The sequence below is a fragment of the Chironomus tepperi genome, unplaced genomic scaffold (assembly GCF_022539635.2).
Source record: "Chironomus tepperi strain 1889 unplaced genomic scaffold, CSIRO-AGI_Ctep_v1 contig_269, whole genome shotgun sequence".
Classification (NCBI taxonomy): domain Eukaryota; kingdom Metazoa; phylum Arthropoda; class Insecta; order Diptera; family Chironomidae; genus Chironomus; species Chironomus tepperi.
The window spans coordinates 223,636-236,321 of NW_027226391.1; the positions used below are offsets into that span (position 1 = coordinate 223,636).

A 12,686-nucleotide genomic window follows, 5' to 3' on the forward strand; every position below is an offset into this window, starting at 1 on the left:
ACACTGGAAAGAAAACATGATCAATAAGTCGTGATCCACGAAACAATTAACTTAATTTAAGCTACAACAACTTTGTAGGACATTAAAAAAAGAACTTTTTATTTACTTTTTGTGTCGGCAAATTTTTGATTGCTTTCAATTTAATAAGCATTAAATGCATACATATGCATGCATTAATTCTTATCAATTATTTCCATTTCAGTCAGAAAATGGCATCATTCATCCTTCAATTCCGTTAATTTATTTGTTTTCTCTACGCTCATATTTGTCCAAAAACGTACATGTTGACAATAAAGTACACAGTGACGTATGAATGTATGGAAAAAATGCAACCGTGCTCAAATGTAAAAGAATAGAGTAAAAAAAAAAATTTTTTTTATGCTGCTTCAAGTGCCACTTGAAAGCCCTCTGCTTTTTTACCAGGACATGAATAAACCTATATTGAGAGAGAATGAGCAGAGCAAAAAGAGGGTTGAGCGAAAAAGACCATATGCAGCACCAGCATTCTGTGACAGCATATAAATATATATAGCAATATGTAGCATAAAATTTTTTTCATCTGAAATATTGATACTCGCACCGTCTGCTTCTGGTTTATTCTGGTTTTTATGGATATTATTGTGATGTCAATGGAGACATTGAATGCAGTTGTGAGATAAGGATATAGTTTGTACAGTAAATAAATTCTCGGTAGTTAAGGAATGATGCAGTGTTGTTCAAACTGTATGCCACGCCACACTATTGTGTCATCACACTGTTGTATCGCCACACCACTGAGCAACCGCGCTATGTCGCGACACACAGTTTGAACTACACTACCCTATTTAAATCAGAATGAACCTTAATAGCTTTGAACAATCTTAACATCTTAAAATTCAATTCCTTACGGTCCGAACATAATAAATTTCCCAGCTTCCTTCCGATATTTCTTGATTGATGCAATTGTGTTATAAGCAAAAAACGAAAGAAAAAAACAAAAATCTGTTCTTAGTCAAATCAAATGTCTAACATCTCTATAGAAATAAAATTTTAAAGTAATTGAAAGCTAAGTAATGGAAGTGATCACGAAAGTAAAAAAAAAGATTTCTTAAGAGCATTTTAACGTCTCAAATGAGGTACTTAAGGAGCAAATGAAGTAAGAATATGTGTACGCTGTGATCAATCCAAGATTGAAATCAGTCAGGAATGAAAATATACGTTAAATGTGTGCCTTTTTATTATAATTACTTCAAAAAAATTCTCTATATAAATCAAATCTTAAAGTTAGAAATAAAAAAATCATTTTTTTCATTGTTTTAAATCCTTCAAATTAATTACAGTTACTGACGACTGTAAGCTCCGCCATACTGATTTGATGGTGGTCCTTGTACGCGATCAGGACGAGATGAATGATATCGTTGATTTTGTTCCGAATCGTATCGTTGATAGCCGCCACGATTTGACTGATTACGTCCTTGATTACCACGATCCTGATATCCACCGCGATCACCTTGATGTCCACCACGTTCTGTACGCCATTGTGAATATCCACCACCTCGATTATTTTGCTGATTATTTGGAGTGTATGATGATGATGATGATGAAGAGAAGGCTGGTCTTGATGACTGATATCCTCTTTGTTGTGGCTGCTGAGGTGGTGGTACACTACTGTAATTGTTACTGAATCGACTCTGATTCGTTTGATAATTTTGACGGTTTTGTTGTTGATAATTATTTCCACCTGAAGAACCTTGCTGATTGTACGGCTTTCTATAATTGGAATCATTACGATCTGTAAAAGAAAATGAGAACATTAAATAATGAAATAATTGAAGCTGTTTTCTAGAAAAAGAAATGGAAAGAGAGAGTGAAGTGCCACAATTAGGCACCAAAACGGAAACCTTTGTAGTCCAGAAGAGCCATTAAGCTCAACAATCTCAGTAAATTCTTCATTTTCTACATTTGGATTTTTTTTTATTCCTAGTGAGATTCATTATGTATTTACAGTCAACGCAAATCCATCAAGGAGAGAGTGAAAAAAAAGAGGCAACGAGTAAAGTAAAAAGAGCAATGAAATGAATTTTATGCTAACGAGAACACTTAAGCATATTCGACTTAAAATTAATTCTAAATATGCAATGAAAAACTTGAAATAAAAAAATAGGAGAACTTATACAGCATTAATTAACCATCATTGCGATTTAAATACTTCCGTTTTCAAGTATCAGAAGGAGAGTATCGAAGCATATTTTTGAGAATTTTATATTTCAAAAGAATTTATATTGCAACAGATGTAGAATTGAAATTTATATTAAGTGATTACTGGGCCATTTGTTAGGCTGAGAAACAGGAAAAATTATTAATTTTTTGACATCACTCAAATATTGGAATCGGAAAACGAATTATAGCTTTTATTGATATAATTTCTTAACATTTCCATCACTCGCGATCATGGCTGACTTGCTTTCTAGATGAGACTTGAGATCATTTGGGTTTCAACTGTAACTAAGCTTGATTATATTCATGAGATGATGAAAATATTGAAAAAATGTCAATTTTTGAAACCATTAATTTTTGAACATCGAAAAGTTACTTATTTTGAATTTTTGAAAACCGTTAATTTTTCAATATCTAGAAAACGCATTTTGAACTTTTGGAAACCGTTAAATCTGAATATCTGAAAATCGATCATCTGAACTTTTTCAAAACCGTTATTTTGAATTTTCAAAATCCGTTATCTTTGATATTAATATCTCTAAAGCTGGATTTTCTTTTCCTGACTAATTATATTAATAAAAGTAGTAAAATCTACAGCACAAGAAAAATTTTCCTTGAAAATTAAACTTTGATTTCTTTTCTCTACATCATTCGATTCAACAACCTTTCCGTACGTGCTCTAGTGTTGAATTTCTTGTCAACTTTGAAGAGGAAGCATGACATAACCTTAATGTGCATCATGTTTAACAATGGGGTATATACATTATTTTTAAAAAAAAATCAAGCTACTCCTTCATTCCAATTCATTTGTTCCTTTATTCATTCATTATTCATGCTCCGATCCACGATAGGAGATGTGACATTCTTCCATTATTATTCATGCTGTACACACACAAAAAAATAAGTTAAAAAAAGTCCTAATTAACGATAGAGAAATGATGAAAAAATCTGATCTCTCTTTTCTGCTGTACACAATAGCAAAAAAGTAAGCAATAATCATAATAATTGGTTAGACCCAAGTTGTGAAAATTAATTGCATCATGTTCTCAAGTATCCATTCATTCGCATATGATGTTTTCATGCACAAACAATAAAGAAAGTAATGTTTTCGCAATGATTAAAGAAAAGCAAAGCGACAGTCATCATGTTGACAGATAAAAAGCTTTAGATTACTATCCAATTTTTTTCATTTTTTAAAGTCGGTACAAAAAGAGACGTTGTTGTTATTCAGCAAATAGTAGGAGGATATAACATCAGATAATCCTCTCAAAAAATTTAAAGAGCATATTTTGGAAGATATTCATGGGTTATTTATCATTTTGTCTGTTGTGGATGAAATTCATCCATTCAAATTTGTTTAACGGTTTTTGGAAATTTAAATTAGATTTTCAATTCTAAAGATCCGTTGGAAATTCAAATTTTGTGGAAATTAAAACCCATTCAAATTATTAGAAACCGTTAAACTTTTGGAATTGTAGAATTGAATTTTTGGAAACAGCTAAATTTCTGAATTTGCAGATTTCGTAAAAATTTTGAAATATTTGAAACCGTTACATGTTTGAGTTTCCAGAGTTCGTTAAATTTTTTAATTTTGAAAATCCCTTAGATTTATGAATTTCTAGAGTTCGTTAAATTTTTGAATTTCTTGAGGACGTTAAATTTTTGAATTTTAAAAAACCGTTAGATTTTTATGAAAAATTTAAATTTTTGAAGACCGTTAATTTTTGTAATTTCTTTTAACAATCATAACCTAATTAAATTAATTAGCAATTACACGACATGACAAAGACACAAATAATAAAATTACATGACAACATGTAAATAACAATTCATCAATAGAACAAAATAAATTCTTTAATAAACTTAAATTGTTTCGTGTTTGATAAAAACGAATTATAGCATTTCCATAGAAACAATTTTCAATTGTTTATTGATATATCGCGAAAAAAAAAGAAAAAATCCATCACGACTCAATTCTGTTTAAATTCATTTTTCCTTTAATTTAAATTTAATTTAAAGCAATAAAATTTGTTTTAATTTCTTGTTTAAATTTTGTAGATAACAATGAAGCTACAGAAAATTTATTTACGTTACTTTCCACCTGGCCTAGCTTTTAATTATACCAGAAATAACAATACGGAGGAAACAAAGTGTATCGATGTCTTCGATTTGACTATAAAATCAGATTTAGATGAGATTATGAAGCAATTAAGGAAGCGTGAGCCAGCAATATTTACAAAGGATATTCAGCCACAGGTGCATGAGTTACTTGAAAAAATGCAACAGAAACTCAATGAGCCCGTCAAGAATAAATTTTATCTTTACAAGACACTCCAAACTCACATCCTACCATTGACAAATGTTGATTTTGATAGATCTGGACAAAAGTGTATTACGGGAAGTTATGACAGAACATGTCGTATATGGAATGTTGAATCAGGCGATGAAATCAATATTTTAAAAGGACATGAGAATGTCGTGTTTTCAGTGGCATTCAACTATCCAAAATGTGATAAAATTGTGACTGGCTCATTCGATAAGACAGCAAAAATATGGAGTGTAAGTTCTGGCGCCTGCCTCAATACATTATGGGGACATAGTGGCGAAATTGTTGGTGCTGAATTTAATAAAAATAGTGACATGATTTGTACAAGTTCAATGGACGAAACCGCAATTCTTTGGTCAACCGAAACAGCACAGGAAATAAATAGCTTTCGTAAGCACGAAGCTGAAGTGATTTCATGTCATTTTAATGGAATTGGAAATTTATTAATAACTGGAAGTTTTGATGAAACATCAATGATTTGGGACATACGTGAAAAAGATCCAGTAAGTGTCCTTCGTGGACATGATGCTGAAATCTCAAATTGTATATGGAATGCATCATACAATCAAATTGCCACATCGTCACTTGATGGTACGGCTAAAATTTGGGATCTAAGAGACACAAAATCTCCACTCTTTACAATGAAGCACAATGATGAAGTACTTGATGTCTGTTTCAACTATACGGGAAAGATTGCAACGTGTAGTAGTGATTGTATGGCAAAAGTATGGAATGAGAATGGCGAATTATTATTGACTTTAGAAGGACATAACGATGAAATATCAAAAGTCTGCTTTAGTCCAAATGGTAGTTTATTGCTCACAGCATCAGCAGATAAAACCGCACGATTGTGGCATGTCGATAGTGATACAGAAAATGGTTTATGCTTACAAGTCCTCACAGGACATACAAATGAATTGTTCTCATGCTGCTTCAACTACACAGGAGATGCCATATTGACAGCAAGTAAGGATAATACTTGTAAGCTATATAGATGATTGGAATGGTATATTGATGGATCACAATCAAAGAGGAAATGTAGTGTATGCATCGAACTTGAAGAGGAATGACGACGTCTTAGCCTTAACAATTTGCCACTTAATAAATAATTTTAATATATTTTTATTTGTTGTGCAAATTTGTTAATTTTCTTCTACCTACATGCTTCATCTTATGTACTTAAGGATCTGTTTATGCTCATTTTAGAGGTAATTTTAATGTCTTTGAAGACAAATTTTCTATTTTTAATAACATGAAAAATTCATTTTCCTTTGTAGGTTTTAATAAAGTTTCAAGATAGTACAAAGTATTTAGCTATCATCAAGCTTCTTAACATCATAAATAGTTTAAGGAATTAGTTAATTAGAATGAAAATCTTATATATTTTTGGAATAGATTTCTATTTAGTGTTGTTGCTGCTGACATTTTTAGCATTGAATTATGATTAATCCAAAATTCATCTCAGAAATTAAGGAATGGATTAGAAGTGGGAACTTGGGTCATCGGATATAGACCCTAGTTCCTGGATATTGTCCCTGCTCCCTGGAAATAGACCCTGGTCCCTGTAGCTTGACTTAATATCAAAATCAGTCAATTAAGAGCAACATCAGATTTTGTTAAATAATTTAATCTAAATTCATTCCTTCCTCATTCCTCTAATGCGCTACACATCTCTAGTCACTTACATTCACTACTTCCCATCTCACAGATCAAAATCCCATAAGTAATTTCCATTTATGCAACTTTGTGTATCAAAAGATCTCAAATTAGTAAAATGAAAGCAAACAAGGCAAGCATTGACTTTCTAATTGATTTTTTACGGCTTTCACGAAAACATCTTTTCATGATTTTATCGCCCACATCCATCCACACACTCACACACTTGTGTCTTTAATATGCGAGGAAAAACTCAAATAAAATTGCAATTATGCAGAATCAAATAAACAACTTATGAGATAACGAGAGAATAATAACAAAAATAGTTTGTGGACATAGCTGGTGTTCAGAAAGAGCGCATTTTTTCAAAAATAATTCAAATGTTAAGTCAATGATAAAAATTGAAAAATGAAAAATAACGGTCAAAATAAATTTGAAAATTAACGGTTAAAATAGATTTGAAAGTTAATTGATTGTCGCACAACAGTCAGGCTGACAAACAACAGACACACATTAGCGACGTTCATAATTGAGTAAATACGCTAAGAATAAAACATCGGAAAATGTATGCTGCTTCCCTCAAAACTCACAAAGATGACACGTGTCACAATCAAAAATCCTTGTGTAAATTTTTAGGGCATTTTTATGTATATCTCCATATAAATGTTTTTAAAGCCTTAAAATACACATAAACAAATGAATATGAGTGAGATTCTCATTTAGGCAAGGCAGGCAGGCAAGCAGCTATGAAAGAAAAAGTAATTATCCTCATCAAATCAACAGAAAATACGAAATTCACACAATTGTTTGCCCTTCCGTCATCAATTTATTATGATTATATTATGTAGTAGAAATGCAAGTGACGCATGTAATTGGAATATAATGCTGAGGATACGATTGTTGATGTCGATATGACAGAATAAAATAAAAAATTATCACAAGCAGAAATTATGGATTTTTTTATTATTATTGTAATGCATGAGAAATGATTAGAATGTTTGAAAGTACTTTTGCAGCATGATAATTATGATGCAGGAAGTTTTGAGGAAATATGGACTTAGATGAATCGTTTTGGATGAGTAAGTAAGTTACGTGTTAAATGAAAGGTTAAATATCGGATTATTGATGCTTTTAGTTACTCATCATACTTTTGTTTGAATTATTACTGACCCTATATGTGGACAGTGTGACTAATATGAACAAAATTGCTGTCAATTCACAGAAATGTGTCTTGACTTTTATATTTTTACATATTTCAAATATTTTTTAGCCGTTATTTTTCAAATATTTTTTGACCGTTATTTTTCAAATATTTTAGAACCGTTTATCATGATTTTTTGAATTTCGATAATTATTAAGGAACATGAAGCAAAACAGCGCTCAATACATCTCATCACACGTAATAATTCCCCAACTTAACTTTGCAACTCTTTCCTCATATCCCATTTCGATAATGAAAATTCAGTTCTCTCGCAAAATGCATCCAATTCAGACGTTAATTATCACATTAAGTTTATTTACAATATTAAAATTCTCAAAAGTGGATGCAATATTTGGAGGGCGACCAGCAAAAGTGCCACCATATGACGATCCCGTAGTGTTTATAAATCATGTAGGTCGATTTTCTCGAGTCGAAGGATACTTCAATCCATCAACAGCACTTTATACATTTCGTGGAATTCGATATGCTGAACCGCCAGTACGTGAGAATAGATTTATGAGGCCGACATTGAAGAGACTGAAAGGCGACGTTGATGCACGACAAAATGCACCGCCATGTCCTCAACCTGATTATTATGGTAAGTGAATATTTGAGTGGACATAGAATTAATTAAATTAATAATTTTGAATTAGATCCAAGAAGGATTATAGGAGATGAAGACTGTCTAGCTTTAAACATTTTTACACCTCAAATGCCTGATGAATCTTCTGGATTGCCTGTTATTATCTTCATACATGGAGGGTAAGGAATTTTTTACATCCTAGATCAACTTAATTTAATGAAATTAAATCTACACAGAGCATATCGCTATGGATCAGCATCTCAGTATGGCGCAGAACCAATCGCACAACAAAATGTAATTTTTGTACCAATTCAATACAGATTAGGAACATTAGGAATACTTGGAGACGGAACTAGAGATTTTGGTGGAAATGTGGCATTATTTGATATGCATGCAGCACTAAAATGGGTCACGCAATACATTTCATTTTTTGGTGGTGATAAAAATCAAATTACAATTATGGGTCATGGATCAGGAGCTTCCGCAGCGATGTTTTTAACTAGATCGCCATATGGACGTAGTTCCGTTGATGGAGTAATTGCTATGTCCGGTAGTTCACTCGATCAATATTCGTATCAGGAAGACGGAAAGAATTCCACAAAAGAAATCGCCAATGCACACAATTGTTCACATGACAATGAAATGAAGCTACTACATTGTTTACGGACAAAATCCATTGATGATATCATCACGAAAGACTCGAATTTACAAATAGAAAGATTACAAAATAAAGACATAGTGAAATCAATGAGTGGAATGGTTGGAACATCTCCTAATATAGAAGGTAAGGATGATGACCGTGGATTACCAGGAATTATTACAGAAAATCCAAATGAGTCAATGAAAAAGGAACCAAAAAGAAAAATTCCAATTTTAATTGGATCCACAAAACATGAAACTGCAAATATCATGCATCCAAAGGAAGTCACAAAGATTTTTGGATCCGCATCTAATTTCCTTAAGCTGTCGATGAATACATTAAAGCTTAACGATTTATTGAATGTAACGAATAGCAGAGTCACAAATGTGTTGAGCTTATTGAGTAAGTAAAAGTATGAAATTTAAACCCTTGGATTAAATCCGAGGATTAAAATTAAATCCATGGATTAAAATTAAACATCTTCAAATTTTCAGATATCCCATCACTAAATGAATACCTAACAATCCCAGACAACCTATCACCTGAGAAAATGCTCAACAAGCTTATTGACGTCTCAACAGACATTTTCTTCAACATTCCAATAACTTTAACAGCAAGTTTATGGTCGAAATTTGCACCTGCCTTTTTCTACCAATTTGATCATGTTGGAGATTTGTCAGGAAGTGGAAAAAACTTTCTAAAGCCGCTTCCTCTAGTTTCAAAGGGAAATTCAAAAGGATATGTAGCACATGGAGATGAACTTTCATACTTATTTGATGCTCACGATGTATTTGGGAATCGAATTAATGGAACGGAACTAAAATCGTCTCGAGATCAGGAAGCAAGGAAGAATTTCATCAAGACAATCACACAGTTTGCTTACATGAATGAGTCAAGCAAACAAATGTCACTAAATGGACAATTATTAGATGTTTTCAAAGCTGATGCCACAAATTTCATCAAAATTTCTGACAAATTGACTTTCGACAAGAATTTCAGAATCTGCGAACTTTCAGTTTTAGGCGCGCCGTTCCAAGCAACGCAGAAAATATCTTGCGAATTTTTAGCAGAAGGCTTAAAGAATATTCCGTTGGTGCCAAAAGTTAATGACATTATTGGCGGTGGTGGACGTAAACTTGGATTATTTAATTAAAAACTTGTACTCACCAGAATTTCCTCCATCGAAGTATCTGTTTCCTGTATAATGATTTACAGTTCTTCGTCCTGCATCTCCAACCGTAGCAAACTGTGATCGATTGTTATTAAAACCAATGTTTGGTCTGTAATTTGAATTTCCTTCATCCATTCCTTGTTTTAGTACTTTTGGTGGTTGAATTGCATTTGGCAAAACGCGAGCAGGGAAAATAAATCCTTCAGCATATTTCGGATCACGGAATTTGACTGTAACTACACGATTGTCGAGGCAGTCATGAAGTCCAGGAATAACTGATGGGAAAGTTCTGTAAAATAAAATATTTTTATACTCATTAATAACTGTCAAAATAAATTTGAAAAATTTAGATAACAAAAATTTAAATTTGAAAAATCCGTTACAAATTAATAATTTACATACCCGCCAATTGGGATGTTCTCCTCTGAAAGTACAGCAAGTCCTTGCATACCATCAATAGAAATTGGAAATTCACGTTCAAAATCATTTTCACTTTCAGCAAACTTCTTTAACAATTGATAATCTTTACATCCAATACCAACATATAAGCGATCATCACCAAGTTGATTACGTTTTTGTTCCTCTAATGTCAAATCCTTACGATAAGGATCAACAGCTTTAAATAATCGTTTTTCGTCAACAAATGGTAATAAAGCAACTCCTTGCCATGCAAACTTCTTTCCATTCAAGTCAATTTGAAAGTCGTCAGGATAAAAGTCAATAATTGATGATTTTGGATCAAGCATTAATTTAGCGAATGGAAGTGGAACATGTTGTCTACTTGCAGCTGGAAATACACCCATCAACTGCTCGAGTGGCTTAAATGGAGTTCCTTTAGTGAATTTCTTACTAATTCCAGTAATATTTACAAAATCAGATGCAAAGCATGCATAATGATATGGGAAATACCATTCCCAACTTGCACAACCTTGATAATAATATTGCAAGACCCAGCATAATCCACGAACATATTGTAATGCAACAGAATATCGGAATTGAATATTATCAGGCATAACATCAAATTTAGATTCATAATAACGATCTTTAAATCCATCTTCCCATAAACGGACTTCATCATGTGCCTGATCATCTTCTTCCTCTTTATTCATGTCCTTTTCAATGATGGAATCTTCAGCCTTACGTTTGACTCCACGATTTCCTTGAGGTTCATTATTTGATGAACTTCCAACAGGTTTTAACATTGAATCTAAAGCTGCATTTGATGATGAATGCATTGCCATTTTACTTATTCGCATTATGTCTTCCTTAGCATTAACAATAGCATTTGGTCCTCTACCTTGACCGAGTGCAGTCGGTGCAAATTGTGTCTTATGAATCATATCAAAATTTGGTCGTCTTTCCCTTTCCATTTTTTGTCTCTTATTCCTTGCCTTCATGCGTTCTTCATTCTTTTGTCTGTCTCTAAAAATCTCGTCCTCTACCTCACCAAGATCCCTCATAATCATCTCGACACGTTCTAATGCAACATCACCGGAATCAGTCAAATAGCCTCCAGTCTTATAGACACACTTTTTGTACAAATGAATAAGTCGATCAATAGCATTCTCACGAATTTCAAGTGATGGCAAATGTGGTAAGAAATCATTACCGACGAAGAAGCACATGAACACCCAATCATCAAGGACCCGCTCAAATTCATATTTAAATGGTAAATTAGGCATAACTAATTCCTTCTCTAAATATTCCTTCAGAACATTTAAACGTACAAAAATGAATTTTGTTTCCTTTCCAAACTCAATGTCTGGTTGTTGTGCATGATATTCCATATCTAATCCTGAACAGTCTTTCATTTCGTGTCCAATTTGAGCACAAATGTCACATGGACGTGGCTTATTTGGCAAAAATTCTTCTCGAATGATTGTAAAGTTAGGTTCGTGAGTTGCAAGACCCAACATAATTAAATCAGCATCAGCACCACATAAAACATGTTGGGTATTTGGATCATGATCAGGTTGTGCTCGTTGTTTACGGATATAATCCATAATCTTGTGTTCTCCTTCGCCAGGAACATTAGCATCACTTAAAATAACTTTAATATTTTTCCATCCTGGATCATTATTTAAACGGTCATGAATATAATATTGTAAGCAACGACTTAGTCGTTCCATAAATGGAGTTCCAGGTGTGATACAATTTGAATCAAAATGATGTTCTTTAGGCTTTTCAGGTGGCAAAATTGCTCCTTTTGCCTTCAATTCTTCTCTTATTCGAGCAATTTCGGCTGTTTTTTCTGCCGCTTCCTTTGATGCTCTGAATCTTCTTGAGCGTTGTTGATTCATTTTAGCTCTAGGTGCAACACCATCAATAGCCATGTACAATACTTTTCGTGGACGTACTATTGAAAACAGCCGGTCAATGCACTCAAAAATTGCCACCATCATTTCATTTTCATCTTTTGGCGGCGGTTTGTCCTCAGGATGTGTACACGGATGAATTATACCATTCATATCTAGATATAGATTGTCAAATTCAATGTCATTTGGATTCGGTAGTGATGCATCCTCGTATATATTCTTTCCTGTTGTTTCATCAATTTTCTAAAATAAATTAGATGAATAATTGTGAGAATTAGAGCTTGGAGCTGAATAATGATTAAGAAAAACAGGTAGCTTGATACATGTTTTGTGTAAAGAAGCACTAAACAGTTGTAGAATCTGAGATTTTCTTGAAATTTTATCTGGATGTTTTGCTTAAAGAAGCATTTCGCGGAAACATTTGTTTTTATCAAAATTATTAATTTACCTTTCGTTCTGTGCATTCGATAATAACACTAGGATATTTACGTGATAACCACCTGAAAAATGCTGGAACTCCCATTGTGTTTATATGTCTACTATCTGTTTAATTTAATTAAAATAGATCTGTAAATTTTATTATTGGGGGTCCTCGATT

The 12,686-nt window shown here is 32.7% G+C and overlaps 3 protein-coding genes across 3 annotated transcripts; 2 read left to right on the plus strand and 1 right to left on the minus strand.

The window, feature by feature from the left end:
• Nucleotides 1-1,194: 1,194 nt before the first annotated feature.
• Nucleotides 1,195-12,681, minus strand: Rat1 (5'-3' exoribonuclease 2 Rat1). Its single transcript, XM_070642245.1, has 4 exons — nt 12,537-12,681; nt 10,176-12,331; nt 9,770-10,062; nt 1,195-1,771 (listed from the first exon to the last, which is right to left on the minus strand). Exons 1-4 carry the CDS (start codon nt 12,609-12,611, stop codon nt 1,320-1,322), a joined length of 2,976 nt encoding a protein of 991 aa, XP_070498346.1. The 5' UTR covers nt 12,612-12,681; the 3' UTR covers nt 1,195-1,319.
• Nucleotides 4,261-5,714, plus strand: LOC139091977 (dynein assembly factor with WD repeat domains 1). The gene has a single exon (XM_070642240.1). The coding sequence runs from the start codon at nt 4,261-4,263 to the stop codon at nt 5,518-5,520; it is 1,260 nt and encodes a 419-aa protein (XP_070498341.1). The 3' UTR covers nt 5,521-5,714.
• Nucleotides 7,779-10,059, plus strand: LOC139091983 (carboxylesterase 5A). Its single transcript, XM_070642247.1, has 4 exons — nt 7,779-7,977; nt 8,033-8,141; nt 8,199-9,004; nt 9,097-10,059. Exons 1-4 carry the CDS (start codon nt 7,896-7,898, stop codon nt 9,753-9,755), a joined length of 1,656 nt encoding a protein of 551 aa, XP_070498348.1. The 5' UTR covers nt 7,779-7,895; the 3' UTR covers nt 9,756-10,059.
• Nucleotides 12,682-12,686: the final 5 nt, after the last annotated feature.